The sequence below is a fragment of the Gallinula chloropus genome, assembly GCF_964237585.1.
Source record: "Gallinula chloropus genome assembly, chromosome: 1".
Taxonomy (NCBI): Eukaryota; Metazoa; Chordata; class Aves; order Gruiformes; family Rallidae; genus Gallinula; species Gallinula chloropus.
The window spans coordinates 156,224,235-156,243,101 of record NC_140085.1 but is presented as its reverse complement, the minus strand read 5'-3'; the positions used below and the strand labels follow the sequence as shown (position 1 = coordinate 156,243,101).

Genomic DNA, 18,867 nt, shown 5'->3' with positions numbered 1-18,867 from the left:
TTGTTAGAGACAGAATTTTGAAAGGCGATTCACTAGTGCAGCTATTTTTGACTCATCGCTGACTTTGTCTTACTTCTTGTTATTTAATGGGTTCCAGTGGCCATATGCTGCAGAGAATCCTGGAACAAAGTGAGTAAACTGGGAGGCATTGCTCGGAAGGATAAATTTCACAGTTGGAAACACACTTAATACTAAGCCTTCTAACCAGTTTTTCCAGAAATCGCAAGCTTGATTGCCATGATATCTGAACATGGCATTAGCTACTCTAATGAGGAAAATAATTGATATGCTATGGAAATTAGGTCTAATTAGATCTTGTTAAGATAAATATCTCAGTTCAGCTGAAAACTTGAAGAGATGCATTTTGCAGCATTCCAGATTATAAATATGACCCTTGTTCTTCACCCCTCTCCGCATCTTGGGTTGCTACTGGTAGAAGCGAATGTGAGAAGCCTCCTTATCAAAATCACTGCAGTCTGTACCTGCTTGACATGGAGTAAGTGACAAAAATCTGCTAGGTGATAGTTTAAACCTTGCATAGCTTAAAACCCATTTATTTTTTACATCAGCTTTGGGCAAAGATCCTAATTTCAGAACCATGTAACGGTTTGTCTCCTGCCTATTCATTTTCTTCCCTTCAAGAAATACATTTGTGTTATATATTTTTTGAGCCACAACAAATAATATTTTCCAGTGCTCTTTAACACCATTTTCAGTGACTTCAGAACAACATGTGTGTTGTATTCTCTCAGCAACATAGCAATATTGAATGCGAGCTACAACAAAAATCAAAGTTCCTTTTAAATTTTAAAGGAAACAGAAGAGGAAAAAAAAAACCAAACCCAAAAATATATAAGGGAGGTCATCCATAAAGTGCCCAGACTACTTTGTTAGTATTTAGACCAGGAAGATGACTTAGAGATGTATACCTTGCAAGGTGCTGCCGAGCAATGGGCTAAACTCCTCCCTTCACGGGTGGAGTTGCTGTGGGACTAAAAATAGGGTGAAACCTTATTGGCAGCTGCCTTTTTTTTCTTCCAGCTTGCACAAAACATAGATCCAAAACTTTTAATATCCTGACGGGCCTGAGTTCCAGCTTGCACACTGATGCTCCTCCTGGGGTGCAAATGAGAGGGGAATCAACATTCTCTAATAAATTTAGTTGGATATTTTCTAATAGTTTCTAATTTAACAGGATAAACTATTTAAAGCCAACCTTTAAAAGGTCTGCTTTCAGATATTAAAATTTTAGAGCCCCCGAATAGGGGACTACAGGCCCTAAACTCATTGTATGCACCCTGTAAAATGTAGCACGTTAAGGAGCCAATTTCCATTATCCGCTGCAATTCCTTTGCCATCAGCCTGGCAGAGCTGGCAGCTTTAGCCAGCTGCTCCCATCCCATCCCCTGCAACCTCTACCAGCTTGACTTCTGGGGGTGACTTTGCAGAGCAGTGGGGACAAGCTTTTGGTACATCAGTGCTGCTGGGAGCCCAAAGGCATGAGGATAGCTCAGGGGGCTGGCCTGAGCTGGGGGAGATGAGGGAGTGGGGGGGAATTTGTCCATGAGGTGGGTTCACCAAGTGGTGCCTGCAGGGTTGAGGGTCTGATGGCTGCAGGCACAAAAGCTTCTTCTAGTTAAATCCAGTCCCTCTGCAAAAGTAAATAATAACCCATCTATATGCCCTGTTCTTGGCAAGTCTTGAGCAAGAGGAAAGGTGAGTGATCTGACATTTGCAGTCATGGTGCCTGACAGCTTTTCAATGTTTCCCTGTCTTGATATATCCATGCTTCTATCCACTGATATTTTCTCCTTACGAAATGAGTGTGGAGGAAACCACGGCAATCTAGTCTGTAATTTTTCCGGATGAAGGTGAATAATAAGTGAGTAAAACAAGATGACTCTTCCTATGACCTTTAAATAATAATAAATTAAATATCCATTTGCATTACTCATTTTCTATTATTAAAGATATTTCTCTTCTTTTGTTCCTGCCCTGTTTGGTCATTGCCACTATTCTGCACCTTCTATTTCTGAAAATGCTTACAAGCATTATAAAGGCACCCAAAGCTTCCATGTGTAGATATACATAGACAGTCACTGGATGAGATAGCATGCAAACCAGCAGCAGATGTACGTAGATTTCTTCGCTGGGAGTCTATTGCGATGATTTCACTATTTAAGTCACACGGCACCGAGGCAGCAGTTGTGGGTTTGTTTTTTTTTTTAAAAAGAAAAAAAATCTATTTACTCTTTTTGTGACAAACCTAATGATTGCAGAAATGAGAAATCAGCCTGCAAACAGTCCAAATTTAAATAAAATCACCCCCACACTAGACTATAACAGTGGCAGATGGACAGAGGAAGAAAGTGTGTATAGTCATATTTTTTGCCATTACCGTATAGACCCTCTCAGATTGCGGCAAGCAACTTGCCATCTGCAAATCTGAGTCTTTCCTTTTCTGCTGAGGCACTGATTCAAGAATCATGATTTCCGAAGTTTGAGCCGAAGTATTAAGTGGTTTATCTCTCATTTTAAAGGCACACTGATCTCATGGTTTTACTTCAAACGCATGGGAAAGGCATCCTGAAAATTTCTCTCGGATTTCTCCTTAAGACAAAACCCAAAGCCACTGGCTCACGCTTAGGTATGCGGTGAGGTAATGGGCTGCACACATGAATAGCTTTTTGTCAAATAGTCTCTTATTGCTGTTGTTCTCCCGTCTTTTGTTTGGTGTGCTCTACGGGCAAATGATTTGCTCTCTGCCTGTATGATACGGAGATCACACCGAGCACCTTCTCATACACTCAACAGCAGCAATGGGGGTTTAGTTTTAGTGCTGCCCCTCAGAAGAGAGAAGAATCCAATCCCTGTGTAAATGTCATTGATTTTTCAGGGTCAGATCTTCATGCAGACGGACGCTGATTTAATGGGAGGGTCGATTTTTTTATAGGTTCGCAAACAAAATCTGGGCAGAATTGTAAAAACCCCTCGGAGTGTCAACCCACTGTCGTTTTCTGCAGTTTTATCTGACTGTAAGTTTGCACAGCCGTGCTGAGGATGTGACCATCACAGAGCTCAGGCAGGCATACGCAAGTTGCAGCCTACCAGGGTTTCTGATGCTTTCACGTTATGGCAGGGAGTTGCTTAATCTAAAGGTCAGGACTCTCATATAGGTTTAACTCTTTTCTTTATTCTTTTTTTTTTTTCTCCCCTCTGTGTAGCCAGCAGTAACCAAAAAAAAAAAAAAAAATCTCCTCAAGGCTTGAAAGCCTATTTTGAACTTGTCTAAGAAAGAAGAGGATGCGATTCAGTTCTGGCAATTTCCTTTCAGGAGGTGCTGTGGTATGCATTGAATCTCAGTATTTCTAATTTTCACCAAACCAAGGTCGCTCTCTACAGAGGCAAAAGAGGAAAGGTTTCTTTTGTTAATCATACATGCAAGAGCCATGTACAAAATAAAGTATTAAATACAGTAATTACAGTAATTTTTGTTAAAATATTTCTACACAATAAACCTGTGGCTTTGAAAACTCTACCAGAAGCGAAAGAAAAACAATCTGTAATGACAAAATTGAAATCAGAAGCCACTAATAACACTAAAGGGAGCCCAGAAGCCAAATTAATGTTTCTACAAAGAAATACTTACCTACACCAGGCAAAGACTCTTACCTGGGTCTTTATATATAGGATTCAGATTTCATTTTGAAGCATGCTTTTTACAAACTGTTTAGTGTTCATATGTCATTACCACTGTTGGGCCAGATTGCACCTGGCATCGATATAAACAAAGCTTTGGCAAGAATTCTTTCCTTTGGGATGGAGACATCTGATTTTCAAGCTGAAAACATGTCAGTGTTGCAAGACACTCCAAATAGCCTGTTTTACCAGTGCAGTAAATTAACCCGCCTGGTGTAGTGTTAAATGCTTTACAAACATCGACTGAAGGCGAGGGAGGGAAACAGCAAAAAACAAACAAAAACATTTCAATAACTTGTTTGACTAGGAGCAGTGAAAAAAGTACGAGCAGAGCTCGAAGGGAGGAGGTGATCCTTGAGAGACAGGGCAGCAGCAGAACAGATTTCCTGAATTTTGTCCTGTGCTCAGCCCAGAGAGCGTGCCATGGCGTGGGAAGACACGGAGAGAGGGAAGAGAATGACTTACATAGTCGATAGAAAAGGCATCTTCATTTGAAAAACAGATTAGGATAAGAGCAAGCGGTGACTCTAACTCATCCTTGCTCTGTATACGGGGCGGGGGTGGGGGAAGGCCTTTTGAGAGTTACTGCACGTGAGACGTTTGCCTTTAATGCCGCAAACCGCTGGTGGACAAAGACTACGTAGGCAAATCAGAGGATAAAATATTAGGCTATCCCCCTTGCTTCCCTATTGTTCAGGATGAAAAAGCTGCGCTGAACTTTTGGGCACGCAGAATTGGCTGAGTGAAAGCTCTCGTCGCTAGATCACGCGTTTGTGCTAAGCCTGAATGGTCTAGAGGACAATGGGGTTCAACCTGCCTGTGGCTCGGCAACGATTCCGCACTATAGATGTGAAACTAGAATAGATGGAAAGTAGGTCCACATGTGTATGGAGCTGAACAGCAACCTGTCCTGAGAAATACAGGCAGCATTCTTAAATAGATATAGATATAGATATAGATATAGATATAGATATAGATATAGATATAGATATAGATATAGATATAGATATAGATATAGATATAGATATAGATATAGATATATAGCTGTTAGATTGAAGCCATTTTGCCACTCTTCTTTTGCTATTTTAATTACCCTGATAGCTGTCTATTAGCAAACATGCACAGAAGTGCACAGAAGAATTAATATTCCTAAGCATTCATAAGATGTGACAAAGTTTATGTTAGGGTGGATGATAATTCCCAGGAGGATGTGTGTTAAGCGTAGATTTATATTAGCAAGATTCAGCATGATTGATTCTTGCTTGGCCGGCGATAGAGGACTTAGCTTCCATACTGGCAGAGATTACATCTGGTCACTGGGAAAGGAAAACTGGCCAAGAAACTGCCAACACAGAATCTGAAGCTGTGAAACCTGGTCAAGAAGAAATAAAGCCAAATAAGCAACAGATGAAAAATTATCTTAAAGCAAAGATCAAATCACTCAGTTGGAAACAAGAATTGTATTGGAAAAGGTGATGTTGAGACCATGAAGGGACATAGGAACTTTTTTCAAATTAATATTAATAATAAACTGGAGTGGTGAACAGCAGTATTGTTTTGTTTTAAATGGACCTTAACATTTTTCAAGAAAATGAAAAATAAGTAGACAGTTTTAATATGCTTAAAGACTTCTGACAAATAGCAGAGAGGACTTTTAAACTTTGTGAATCATTTGGAAGGGAATGCCAGAGGTCCCAGTAGAAGAGAGGCACAGATATACTGGAGAGGATCCAGCAAGGGGCCACAAGGATGATGAACAGACTGGAGCATCTCTCCTATGAGGAGAGGCTGAGGGAGCCAGGGCTGCTTAGCCTGGAGAAGAGCAGGCTCAGGGGGATCTCACCAATGTACATAAATACCTGAAGGAAGGGCACAAACAGGACACAGGCAGGCTCTGCTCAGCGGTGCCCAGTGCCAGGACCAGAGGCAATAGGCACAACCTGATGAACAGGAGGTCCCCTCTGAACATCAGGAAACACTTTTCCACTGTGAGGGTGGCCAACACAGTTGATGCCTAGAGAGGTCATGGAGTCTCCATCCTTGAGCATATTCAGAAGCCATCCGGGCATGGCCCTGGGCAATCAGATCTAGGTGGCCCTGCTTGAGCAGGTGGGTTAAACTAGATGAACACTTCTAACCTCAACTATCCTGTGATTCTGTGTCTCTGATAGTGATAGGTCAAATGAGGTGATAGATCAAATGAGGAATGCAAGCCACTTTGGTGAGATACACACTTTACAGTGCTTTTCTGGCTCTGTTGTACCTGGTACAGCACCCTCAGATATTGGAGTAGTCCAGTGAGGGACAAGCAACTTGTTACTGCACCCTCACCACAGAAACCTGCTGCCTCAGAAGAGGAGACTTCATATTGACCGTTGTATGCCAAATGAAAGAGTGGGGAAAGAAATGGGTACTGACAGATAAAGCAGAACAGCACTGATGTCACTGTGTATATTACCCTTAGAAAAGAAGTGAAGTTCTCTGGATATATAGAAAACCCTTGACAAGTGGTGTGAGGACCAACCTTGGACCACAGCCCCACCCCAACTGAAAGCAAAGACACCTTAACTAGCAAAGAACCCGAACAACTTCCTGTATCCAGCAGCGTAACCAAACGCCAGCATGAGCACCACAAACATGCTGGCCAGCTGGAATGAGCAAATGGATTTGGGAACTTCTGGAGGTTGTATGGGCAGCTGCCAGACGGACACAATGCTTGGTGGCAAGCTGGCAGTGGAGAGAGCAGCCACTGCCAAGGAAAGGAACAAGAGCATCACCCAAGTCCCACCAGGGCTAACCTGCACCTGATGCAGGTGATGTAGGAGTGGAGATAGATTCTGGCTGGAGAAGACATCTCTGAGAGCTTTGTGAAGAAAACTGACTTCTGGTCTCAATACAAAACATTTTATTACCGGGGCAATCAAAAAGTGTGAAGAAGTTTAGCACATAAAGCAGAACACTTTCCCTTAAAAAGCATTTGTTAAGTAAGTAGGACACGTTTTCATGCATCTCTTTTGGCATTCCTTCATTCAGGTCAAGGAAGAGATTCGTATCAAGTCAAAGGGACAAAAAGATCACTGAATACATTTTTAGTCCAGACAGTTACACAATAAAGCAAGTTGGGCACAAATGAGCAAAGGAAAGAAAAAAAGTGAGGGAAAATGGCAATTCAGTGGCCATCAAACTTGTGAGTACTGAATTCCATTTTATCGCTGTTCTTTAAAAATTAATATGATAAACCCAAAGCAGCAGTGCTGTATGAATGCAGCTGTACTGCTGCAAAATTATTACAGTCCATGGAGTTGGTTCACAGGGGAAGATAATTATTCTGCTAGCAGTGTCTTGGTGAGCAGGTGCATGCCAGAGCTTTGCATCAACTTTGTGTTCAAAGTAGTTAAATCGATACAAAGGCAGGATCTGAGCTGGTCCCAGCACTTATTATATGTGCGAAGAAATGTTCCAGAAACCCAACCAAGGAGCACCTTCTCAGGCTGCCTAGCATTTTAAAATAGTTGAATTCATCAGAAGAAAAAAAAAATGAAGAAAAACTTAGGGAAAGAAATGCCCCGAGTCCCAGTAGTTTGTTCCACTGCAATCAGGAATAGCTAAATGAGAACCTTAAAATGTTTTGAAGGACACCAATAAACAATGACAATCTCTTCTCTACATGTCTATAAACATGTGCATTATGTTGTACCAATGCAACACACCTGTCAGTGATGTACAAATACCATACTACAACCACACGCGGGCGGTTTCACCCAGAAAATAACCACCTCCTCGGGTCCTGCTTTCAAACTGGAGAAGAATCACAGTTGCTTTAACACCAATCATAGGTCCAGGAAGGGGAAAAAAATAAATCCCATGGTCAGATTTGGTTTTGACTGCAGAGAACAAGTGAAGTCATTTCTAAAAAGTCCTCACTCCTTGCCATGAATACGTGAGTCATGGAGTTAATCTTATTTTATAAGAGGGCTCAGTCTCTGCCTCAGCTAGTCACTGCCGATGCGGGGACGTGTGGGACATGGCATTTTGGTGCTGCTTCCCCTCTGCCACTTTGGGGATGCGGGGGTGGGAAGAAAGGGGTGCTGTTGCTTTTGTACTGCTGCCCATCTTTAGGGGACTCTGCCAAGAACGAACAGCTAGCTGTAACGGGCTTCGTCACGCCATTGGCAGCCTCTGAGAAAACGCTGCCTACAGGAGGTGCTAAAGCTTACATTTGGGATGGAGTGGGATGTCTGGGTCCCGTGACTCACCCCAGGCACCCATCCAAGCGGTCTATCTCTCAGAAGGAAGCCCTTCTGGTAGAGAAAGAAGGATTTCTGGCAAAATCCAGCATAGTGAGGTAGGTCTTTGTTAAGGTAAGCGCTGGCTGAGAAATACACTTATAAAACAAGTTTGCTTTGCAGGAAGGCAGGACTTGTGTCAATTTAGTGCGAAGCTTGTTAGATCAAAGTTTCCTGTGTTGAACATCCCCACGGAGAGCTATCTATTCAGTGCTCCTGGCATCTACTTCTTTCAAGCTTCTAAACTTAAAACCATCTAAAATTACGTTCATGCTCCCCTAACATTATTCTCCCATGGAAGTAATTACCGTAATTACAGGCTACTTCTACAATGCTAAGTGCATCTCTTCTGAGGAGAGATCCCTGGTGCCCTTGCTTAGTGGGGTTCATGTCCACATTGGGTAGGGGCAGACCAGTAGAGGAGACTGACTGCAGTGATGGAAATGCAGCACATGGGTCTGGATCTTCTTATGACATGGAATGGGGTTCTGATGGACTTCTAGTGCAGTTGTTTTTTCTTCAGTTCCAGCAGCTGAAATAATATGAGCAGTGTGCCATATCAACAGGGGGAGGGAAGGTTAACCTTTAGCTGAGTATATGCGTTGCATGCAAGGTGGCACACATGAGTGTTTGAAAGCCTCACTGGAGCAAGCATCACAGGATTGAGCAGGGTGGAGGCAGCTGAACTTGGTGCAGTCCCGCCCATACCGCTCCTTGGGCATGACACCTGCAGAGACCTGTCTCTAAAACCAGACCTTTTTGTTTTGGTTTGGAGGAAATAGGTTATTTTTTTCTGTTGTTTGGAAATGCACCAAAGGAGGGTCTGGATGCCATGAGCATCCTTGTGGGCAGTTGGGACCCAGGATCTTTGGGTGAAGCTGGGAGCTAAATTATCTGATGATACAGAATTTCTCTGATAGTCCATGAACAGAAACAAATGACATGACCTCACAAGGGAGCACCGGGCTGCATGAGATAAGCTCTGCTCTGAAAAGCTGTCCATGAGATGAGAAGGTTTAAGTCCTCTCTAGACAGCGCGAGAATCCACCCAGTGGGAGGACTTTCCTTGGAGTGCCTTGCTCAGCAGATGACACCTGAGTGACCAGCTGGCATCCTAAATCCAGCTGCGTGGAAACACGTGCATCTGCAAGGCAGCACCACTTCACTTTTGAAGTGTGAGCTGAGAAGGATCATAGGAGAGCTTTCTTGCACAAGTACAGTTTTACTTTGGGGGGGTTACCTATAAACACTGGGACACGGGGAATTCTGTGGGATTTTGATCACGTTGCAGAATATTAATTTGTTAATTTATCAATGTGGACAAAGCACTTTACAAAACCTGAGCTGAGGGATGCTACTCAGTACTTGCACAGTACCAAAACGCACACAGAGTTGGTCTGAGTTTTCTCTTCAGAAGACCTAGTTTTATGGATGCTGTGGGTACATTAGGAAAAGTTTCTTCCAGAAAAGAGAAAGGCTGAAGGAAGCCATGCCATAGCTGAGCCAATTTTGCTTAGTGCCACCTTCGTTCCTGGGGGCTTCTGAGCAGCTTGGGGCAGATGATGCCGGCTCCTTCGGTAGAAGCAGGTATAAGCCTCTGGCCAGTTGCTTCTGATAAACTTGTTATTGCCTTTAGCTTGCCTTTAACTTTCCAAGCTGTTTAATTTTAACCTCAGTTGGCTTTTCCCCCCCACCCCTCCCAAATAATTTATTAAATAGCTGAAGCAGTAGTTAAACAGTGCTCCTGATGGTACCCATTTGCCAAACATAATTTTTTCAGAGGTACTAATTTTCAAACTGCTTGATCCGTATCTCACTTGGAATCACCACACCTTAAAAATCATCCGCTGAACAGGGGTGGATAATTTGCTAAAGCAGATGTACTTTTGATAGACAGCGATGTGGTTCATTATCAGCATTAACAAAAACTTAAATTAGTAAAAGAAAAAAATGGATGCCCAAACGTACACATTTTACATAACAATTTATTACATCATGCCAAGAAAATACATCTTAAACTAGAATATTTTTAAATTTAAAAATAAATTCCATACAGTTAAATTCTTGTGTTGAATGAAAGAAAAGTATAGCTTTTTTTTTTTTTTAATTGATACATCTGATTGAATATTTTGCAGTCTCATTTCATCATGCAGCAGCTCATTCGGACTGTCCAGGAAGACTAATTAACACTAATGCTTCTAAAGAATTTTCATTTGTGATGCTAATCTGTCACAAAACCAAAAGCATCCTCAGAAAGCTGGGGAAAAAAAGTAAAGAGACTACATCTTGCAGCCAGCTTAAATTAGTGTTAGCTTGATTTGTCTTAATTGAAAGGTTGTTTACATCTCTTTTGTAAGTGTTTATAAAAGTTGGCAGACAGAAGAATAGCTGCCTACGTACATGAGCAAAATTTTCTTGTATTGAAGCTGTTGTATATAGTGCTATCATTAAAAAAAACCCTTTTGAAATATTTCTGTACACATAGTCTTAAAGTATAAGCCTGTCTCTTTGTTTATGTACACACACACACACAGACACGCACACCCATGCTGTATTATTTTTGCTACAGAGATATTTATGCTAAGTCCTCATATTACATGAATATGCCTATGTGCCAGTTCCAGCAGCCTACTGGCCTCTGTTTACATTCCTACCAGACATGTGCCAGTCAGAAAAATACCTTAAGCACAACTTGTGCAAATTACTTGCTCTTGCACTAATTTACACATCCTCAGGTACCCAGCTTGTGGGTACTTGCATACTTCTTACATAGCTAATCACCCATAAAACTGTATGGGGATTCATGGGTCCTGGACCACCAGCTGGGTGGACTTCAGATTCTTCTCTGGTTCCCCACGTTCACAGCATCTCAAGTCAGGCCATCACCTGACCGTCATATGTAGAAATTATTCCAACTCTAATGATGTTGGATAGACCCCACTTAATGTCTTCAGACTCAGCCATGCTGGTAGAGGGAGGGAAAGGCTTGCTAAGGAGCTATTCATAAACAGCTTTAAGAGATCTTGTCCTTTAAAAGTGCAGGATAAATATTGTCAATAGGTGCACTGATGCGTTCCTAGCCCTTAAATAAAACTTCTAGGAAAATGGGCAAAGAAATAAAGATTCCTCAGCAGAACATAATTAAATTGCCGCTTGGTTCATAATAGTGGCCACTAAAGTTTGCTTCATTTTAGTGTCGCTAGACCATGTACTGCATGCAAAGACAATTAGCAGAGAGGAAAGCAGCAGATGCTAGAGATGCACAGAGTTAGATGATTCATTATGTCATGAAGAAGCTCGCTCTCAGAAAAGTGAAAAGGTTGGTGTAAAAAAAGAAAAGGCTCAGATAGACTGAATAATTATTAAAGAGAGAATTCAACAATTTCAGGAAAGAGTAGCGGAAAAATCAGAATCTTGCAGCACTCTAAAATGTGTGCTTGCCTGAACTGCAGAGGAGAAACATGTACCTACACAACAGAGGCCTTGTTCTCCCTCCTCCTCCCCATTTTAGGATGACGTGGTGGGTTTGACAGGTTCCCTGTTGAACCAAAAGAAAACGTCTTTTAGAAACCCTCACGTGTCTTCAAACACTCCTCAACTGATTACCTGCTCATAGGTAACCACAGAAATTATTTCATAACAGCTGCCTGAAGGCTTCGCGACGTAGGCAGATTTTCAGTCTAACAAGACTAACTGGGAATAAGAGTTTGCCATTTCAAAGACTTATTCTTACAAGTACCTGAGATGTGGTACTTGTGTAAGGTAGAAGGCAGGGTTTGTCAACCAGGCGCCTCCTGTTCTCAGAAACACCCTGCTCTGCGGTCATGATTCTCTTTGTTTCCTTAAAAATAAGTGTAATTTGTCTTTTCTCTTGCTGATCTCATCTGTGAATTTGAAGCTAAATGAAGGATCTTTCTGCGTGGCATCGCTTCAGTGACAGAGAATTAAGCATGTGGGGAGTGATGGGCTTTCCCTCTGTAGAAACTCAATTTTTCCCCAAAACCCAGTGTGGGTACAGAATGTGTGTGTGTATAAATATATATATGTGTGTGTGTGTGTGTGTGTGTGTGTGTGTGTGCTTCTTCACAGTCTGATTTGAGAGACACATTCTCAGGGTACGCGCTAACGTAAGTGACAAAAGATTCAGCAATGTCAAGTCCGGTAAACAAACCACTCCAGGGAAGTAACATTAACACATAATTGTATGTTTTTACCGTGTCAGACCTGTCACAAAAAATAACTGGAATTGTGATTATAGTAATTAATTTTTCCACTGCCATTTGAAACATGCAAACTTATTATGGCAATGAGGATGATAGATTCTGGCCTGCCATTTTAGCGCATCATATATTTAGGCTTCCATATGAAGGATTATTACCAAACGATGTTAACAGGACGAGATCTACACATAAACGTGTCTTTTAAGTGTACCCAACTGTCTGAAGGTCTTGAGGAAAAAAAAAAAAAAAAAAAAAGACTAGGCAGGAAAGATAAAGCAAAAAGAGGATTTTGTCCTCCAAATCGTGCAGGTCGAGAAATCACGGTGATGGAAAACTGGTTTGTGGGGCACTGCACCAGTTTGAAAAGAAAGAAGAAAATGTCGTTTTCTTCTGCCTGCTGTTGTAGCCCCCAAAATTCTGTTAATCTGACCACCTTTGTTTTGTTGTTGCTGTGCTAACACTGTGTCCAGAGTGAGTGGGTGGCTGAGCTTCCAGCTCTGCAGCATTCCTTCTGCTTCGAAGCGGAAATTTCTGTGTCTTGACATATAACTTGAAGAAAAAAAAAGGGGGGAAAGAAGAAAGGGAAAAAAAAATGTAAGAAGGAAAGGTACTGATTCAGCTGGTGGGAGACTACCGTGGCACTGTTACCAAAGCCACCTATTTAGGTGTGCTTATAGCATGTAGTTTTATAAGGAAGCCTGAGGGGCTCCTTCTTCCCTGCCACCCCCTTCCCCGAGTCTCGCGCTCTGCCTGCCTGATCCCATCCGACAGTAGAGCTGATACCGCACTAATCCCCGCAAGTTTGGGACTAATGAACTAACTGCTGGGCTGCCGCCACGGAGCTTGGTCCCAAACTATACTGTACTTCACACTCGATTTATTCTCCAGATGGCGAGACTGCGCAGCCCCGCCGCGAGGGACCACCTCTTCCACTGGAGTGTAAAAGTGGACGGATGTTGTTTTCTTTGCAGATTCGATAATTCAGAGCTAGGAACTTGTGAGGATGGCTGGTTATTAGGTTTAACGGGTGCCAATCGAGCCGTCTTTAATTTCAGTGTTGGCGTGTCCGGGTGTCTGGTAGATTTGTCGGCCACGCCGCGTCACTGAAACCTTTATCTTCTCCAGTTGGCGTAGCTGCGCGTGGTAGCAAACGTCTTCCTGTATCCCCACCTGAGTTAAACAGAAGGGATGCTAAAGTAGCGGCTCCAAACAACTTTCTTTTCCTTCCAGTGGGTTTCCCAGCCCGAATTGCAAACTTAGCCTATTTTAACAATACCGCTGTTTACCGTGGAAGCTCTCTGTTGCCTTTCTCTCATGTTCAGTTTGATAAAGGACCCCAATCCATGTAGGACCCAGCAGGGATACTACTGTTCCAAGTTATCTCAGGATGGAATTGTTTACTTAACAATCAGGTTTATTTCTTTACCAGCTATTCAGTCATGACAGAGTATTATCCAGTGGTGTAGTTCTCGTGTGGGTTTTTTTCACCTTTCCTTAAAAATTCTAGTTTGATCGTTCTTGGCAGGGATATTACATGTAGGTTGGAGAAATGCATTTATTCTTGCATCTACTGATGCAAAGTCCTTACTCTATGAAGGGCTGCTGTTTTTCTATACTATTTCAATGTTGAAGTAGTTTACCTAGCTTAAAATTTTTGCTTTTTTGCATGGATCCCACAATCAAAATACCATCTAGGTTTCTAGACTTCATTGCAGAATGAGGCAGAAAGGGCTCTCCCTTTCCTCCATGTTTTCAGTACACTTAATCAGAGGTTTTAGTACATATTTTTTTTATTATTTACTCATGAAATGTTTTATTGGAAGCCTGGGTGGAGGTCTGATACACCCCATCAGTATCGGTGGGATTTTCTCTGTTGTAGGAAGGGTACAGAACACCTCATGAGCTCTGACTTTGGCAACCAGGTCCTCTCAGTTTGTTCCACAATTAAAACCATAAATTAAATCCTGATGCGGAAACTACAGTGACTAGAAGTATTTTACCATGGAAGGGAAACGTTTCCATTCCTGGGGTATCTAGGCAGACAGATCTAAACCGTAGCGGTTCTAAGAAAATGCATCAATTCTCAACCCGACAGATGGCATGGGTGTGTTAACTAACATAGCAACATATTTTCTATTAAAATATGGGAAAAAAACAACAACCCCCTCCCCATGTTTGTTGGTTGGTATAAATTCAGTGAAGTTGTTGGTTATTTTTGGGATACGTACCAGAGGGCTGCACATTTAGTTTATGTAAATTGATAACAGCAACAGCCTGTTAATAAGTGTTTTGTATGGAAATATACCTAGAAAGACACGATCTGTCTTTTTTGGGAAGGGAGTTTGCAGCCTGAGGAGGAAAATAGCTAATGAGACGGTCTACTGCTCATTATTATAATCTGAAAAAAAAAAAAAAATCATAATGAATTAGGCTGTAAGTTTGCTAGAGATGTGCCTTCAGTTGGAATTGGATGCTGCCTTAGTGGATAATTTGGGGGAGATCTTTCTTTTGCAAATTGGATCAGTGTGTGCCGAAACGGTGATAATCTGACTTTAATTAAAAAGCATAAATTGGCTCGGAGTGTGTTTTCGAGCTACCCTTCTGCATCATACCCAGAAACTTTCAGCCCAGCCCCAGAAACCCATTACCCCTGGTTGGAGAAGGAAAACGCAGGGGATTTGTATTACCCAGTATTGGCATCATATGGTTCGGTTTACCTAATTCGGAAGCACCATTTCAGACGGCTGTGCGCCGGAGCTGTCTTCCAGCTGGACGTGTTTGTAGTAAACTGCATGCATCTTTGTGCAGCTCTCCTAATGGCCCCAGCCAGGGTCCATTCACAGCAGCTCGAACGTTTCGGGTTGTATTTTCCAGAGATTACCTCTGAACGTGCCCCTTGATCGCAGCACAGGGATGCGTACATGTGCGCCTTGCTCCCGTCTGTCCGATTAACGGGCATATGCTCCCAACCTTCGGAGGAGCACAGCTAGTAGCCCCAAGCTCAAGGCTGTTTGCTTCAGATTTCATTAACTTTCTGCTTCATTATTCCTTCCTTTTAACCAGTTAGAGCCATCGCTTGCTTTTTCTCTAAACTTACCCTAATTATCAGGGGGTCCCAGCCCTGTAAATCAGTACACCACAGAGCTGTCTTAAACTGGCCCGGGAGAGCCTGTTCTGATCGGACCTGACAACTGTAAGCTACTGTTCCCTCACACTGTTTAACTCGGACCACATTGGGAAACCACCCCCGCCCTTCTCGCCAGCAGAGATTTGCATCCGTCTGGTTTAAATCTACTGTCATGTGCTGTCTTGCTGATTGGTATTAGCCTGGATATTAACTTTGATGATGTTTTTTCCCCCCTCTTGCTCCTTGATTTTTCCTGCTTTCTTGAAAAGCATCTCTATTCAGCGACTGTGTGTCGTTAAAAGTTGTTCCCGAACCTCCGTGGGTCAGGAGCTTTAAAGTTTTATCAGCCCCATAAAAACTCGTCGCAAATGAAATGACTTCTGATAAGGGCGCGTCTTTGACAATGTGAATTTGTTAGGGGCTGTTGGCCACTGGAAGGGATTTGGGGTTGAAACTGCAGTTGGCGGGAAGTGAGGAGCCCAACGCCCTCCATCTCCTTCCCCTCTTCTTCTCCAGACCAAGAAACACGTTCCATTTTCCAAAAAAACCCAAAGCATGCAAGTATTCTTCCTGCAAATCAAATATTAAACAGATGTGCGGATTTACATTTGCGAAAGTGGCGAGCGGCCATGGGAAGCGCGTGTCTTTTGGAGATTCTGTTTCGTGCCAGCAGGAGAATAGCTTTTTACGTGGCTCAAGAAAAAAAAAATCCTCCCAAGTTATTTGGGTGGTGTTTTCACATGGGAGTCGTCAGCTCTGCCACGGGCTTTAATACGCTTGGGATACGTGGAGAGATACAAGGGAGATTTATACAGCAAAGCCAGAAAAGTACATGCACATCAGTGCTCTCTGACGTCCGTGCTGTTCTAGCACAGGCAGTATGGAGATGACTTTCCAAAAACGAATTAGTTTATGCAATTTTTTTAACATGCTTGTTTTGTGAGTGCAGATAGCGCAACGCGTTGTGGTTAGTATAAAGGTTTGCGCATTGTTCAACGTGTTTGGCAACAGCGGACACAAAAGTCATGTTTTCTACAAGTGATGGCGTAAAATACTTAGACATGGGCAGTTTATTTACCGGCAATAAAGCCAGGAGGAAGGTAAAATGGTGAGGTTGCAGGAGATGACTGCTTCAGTAGGAGTCCAGACATTTTGGGAACACCAATAAACTGGCTGTCTAGCTTTTTGATCGTTTCACATCGCTGCAACAAGTTTTCTGCTCAGTGCTCTTTCCTGTCAATAGAAAAATAAGCTTTCTTTCCCTTTCCTTGATGCCTTTAAATACATACATGTTGCAGAGAGAAGCAAGACTGGCAGTTGTGAAAACCCTTGAAGGCTTTGACTTCGGCCGCACTGAAAAGTGCGTTAGAATAAACTCCGTGTCCAGCGGTCTCGCAGAAGAAGATCTAGAGGTGCTTTTGCAATCCAAGACCCTTCCTTCAAGCATGATGCTGCCAAAGGTTGAAAATGTTGAAGAAATAAGATGGGTGAGTAGTTGTCTGTTTCCCAACAACACGGTAGCTTTTGACTGAAGGTGTCAGGCCAAGTTGACTCAGGCAGAGAGATGAATGTCTGCAGGTTGTGAGGAAGGCTGCAAATACTGGTTAATGACATTGCTTGGCAAAGGCAACTGGGAAATGTATCCATTTAAACGTGTGCAAGACGTACTAAACCAAAAGCATACCTGAAACACCTTGCATTTATAAAGAAAACCAGATTTATTTCCCCTGCGGTCAATGAAGAACCAATATTGATGTCAGAGCACCTTATCAAAAATAGAGGCATAAAAATCTGTCTCTTTTCTGAACACCCTGACAGTTAAAATGACTCTCATCTACATCCATGTGCCTTAGTTGCGCACATTGCAAGCAGGAGATGGGGAAACCCTGTTAGCAGCATAGGAAAAAATGGGTTGGGGGGGAAGGTCAGTCTTTGGGGCAGCTGGAGGAACAAACAGGAAGCTTTTAACTAGTGTTTTTAATTAGCACAGATATTATTTCCTGAACAGTTCTCTATTTCTTCCTTTTTAATTGCTGACAGGTGTGTTTGCATTTCACGACTGACTTTTCAGCCAATAAAAACCTGAAATGTAAATGGTTGGCATGTCAAATTACTTAAGAAAACTTTGAAATAGGCCTAATTATGCTGTAATTGTTTTAATTGTCAAGAAAGGGAGGGGGACACACGACGACACGTTTGCTTGGATATACCATTATTCCCATAACGTGCCAGTAAAGGAATAATGCTTAATTACTCACTTCTATATTTTTGCAAACCACTAGCCGAGCAACTAGCACGCATGCAAGCTGTGATGAAAGGCAGGCGGACGTATCAGGATCTATTTTAATCTCAGCATCTAACCTTGATCAAGCCGTTGAGATCAGGCATGAGCCTACAACTGAGCAAATACGTTGGGTACGTGAGGAGCCCCGTCCGTTCCGTGGCACTGCCCCTTCGGCCTCTGCCGATCGTGGTGGGAAGCACACCGTCGTCCCCTTCCACCGGCGTTTAATTAAATTAACTGGAATATACCTCTCAGGGTTTACGGCCGTGTAAGTGTTAGACATAACTTGTCAGCAATGAATATTCATGCTTCCAAAATGGCAGGGCCCTTGCTGCCACCAAGTAGGTTTTGTGGGGAGGTGGGAGGGATGCGGGGGGGGGGGACTCTTTGTCCCCTCTTCCCTTTCCACCATCCCTCTCGCTGACTTTGATTTCCGTCGTAGAAAACAAGCCAGCCCCAACAACTTGTGCCTCATTGTCCGCCTTTCGCTTCCCTCTCACTTCACCCAAACCTTTGCACACAAAGAGAGCGCTCCGCTCAGCGCCGCCACCTTCCTTTCCAACCCTCCCAAAATTCACCCCGGTGCGATTTTTCAGCCTCCCAGAAGCTGTTTATTCCCCCCCCCCCCCCCAACGCATACGCGCGCGCACGCGTGCACGCTCACACACGCACACGCACCCCCCCACAGCCCCCCCCTTCATTTTTATTTATGTGCAGCAGAAAACCTGGAGGCTGATGCACAACTAAAAGATGGGCTTACTTGTTTTCTTTTGTGTGAGAATCTCTTGCTTTCCTTTTGTCCCTAGTGTGGGTACTTGTTTGACTGGCATGGCTTATTGGACTATAACAAGCGTAACTCTCCCTCCTTTGTGGCGGGACAATTCTCCCACAAATCCCGACCAGTGTGCATTCTTCCCGACACACTATTGGGTGTGCACTGGAATTGAAAGAATTGCTGAGGCCTTGCTACTTCATCCCCTCCCCAAGCTTTGTGGGGTTTGTTTTTTTTCTCTCCGCCTCCTTTTTTTTTTTTTCCCCTCCCTTTTTCTTTTTTTTTTTTGTTTTTTTTTCCTTTCCCCTTTCTCCCTGAAATGAACACTTTACCAGGCCGGAAACATTTAATCGTCTCCTTTTTTTGGGGGAGGGAAAAAAAAAAAACCCAGAAAAAAAAAAATTAATTGAAACTTCTCCACTTGTTCCCTTTTTCTATTGGTGCTTATTGCAAATGTTATAAAAGGGCGAGGAAAGGGA

The 18,867-nt window shown here is 42.8% G+C and overlaps 1 protein-coding gene across 1 annotated transcript in view; it reads left to right on the top strand.

The window, feature by feature from the left end:
- Window positions 1-18,867, top strand: part of CLYBL (citramalyl-CoA lyase) — a gene marked incomplete at its 5' end in the record, with an annotated part of 89,115 nt that overhangs the window by 43,744 nt on the left and 26,504 nt on the right. The window contains one exon of the mRNA XM_084280111.1: window positions 16,631-16,819. Within this exon, the coding sequence (XP_084136237.1) occupies window positions 16,631-16,819 (189 nt within the window). The remainder of the gene's footprint in view (window positions 1-16,630; window positions 16,820-18,867) is intronic.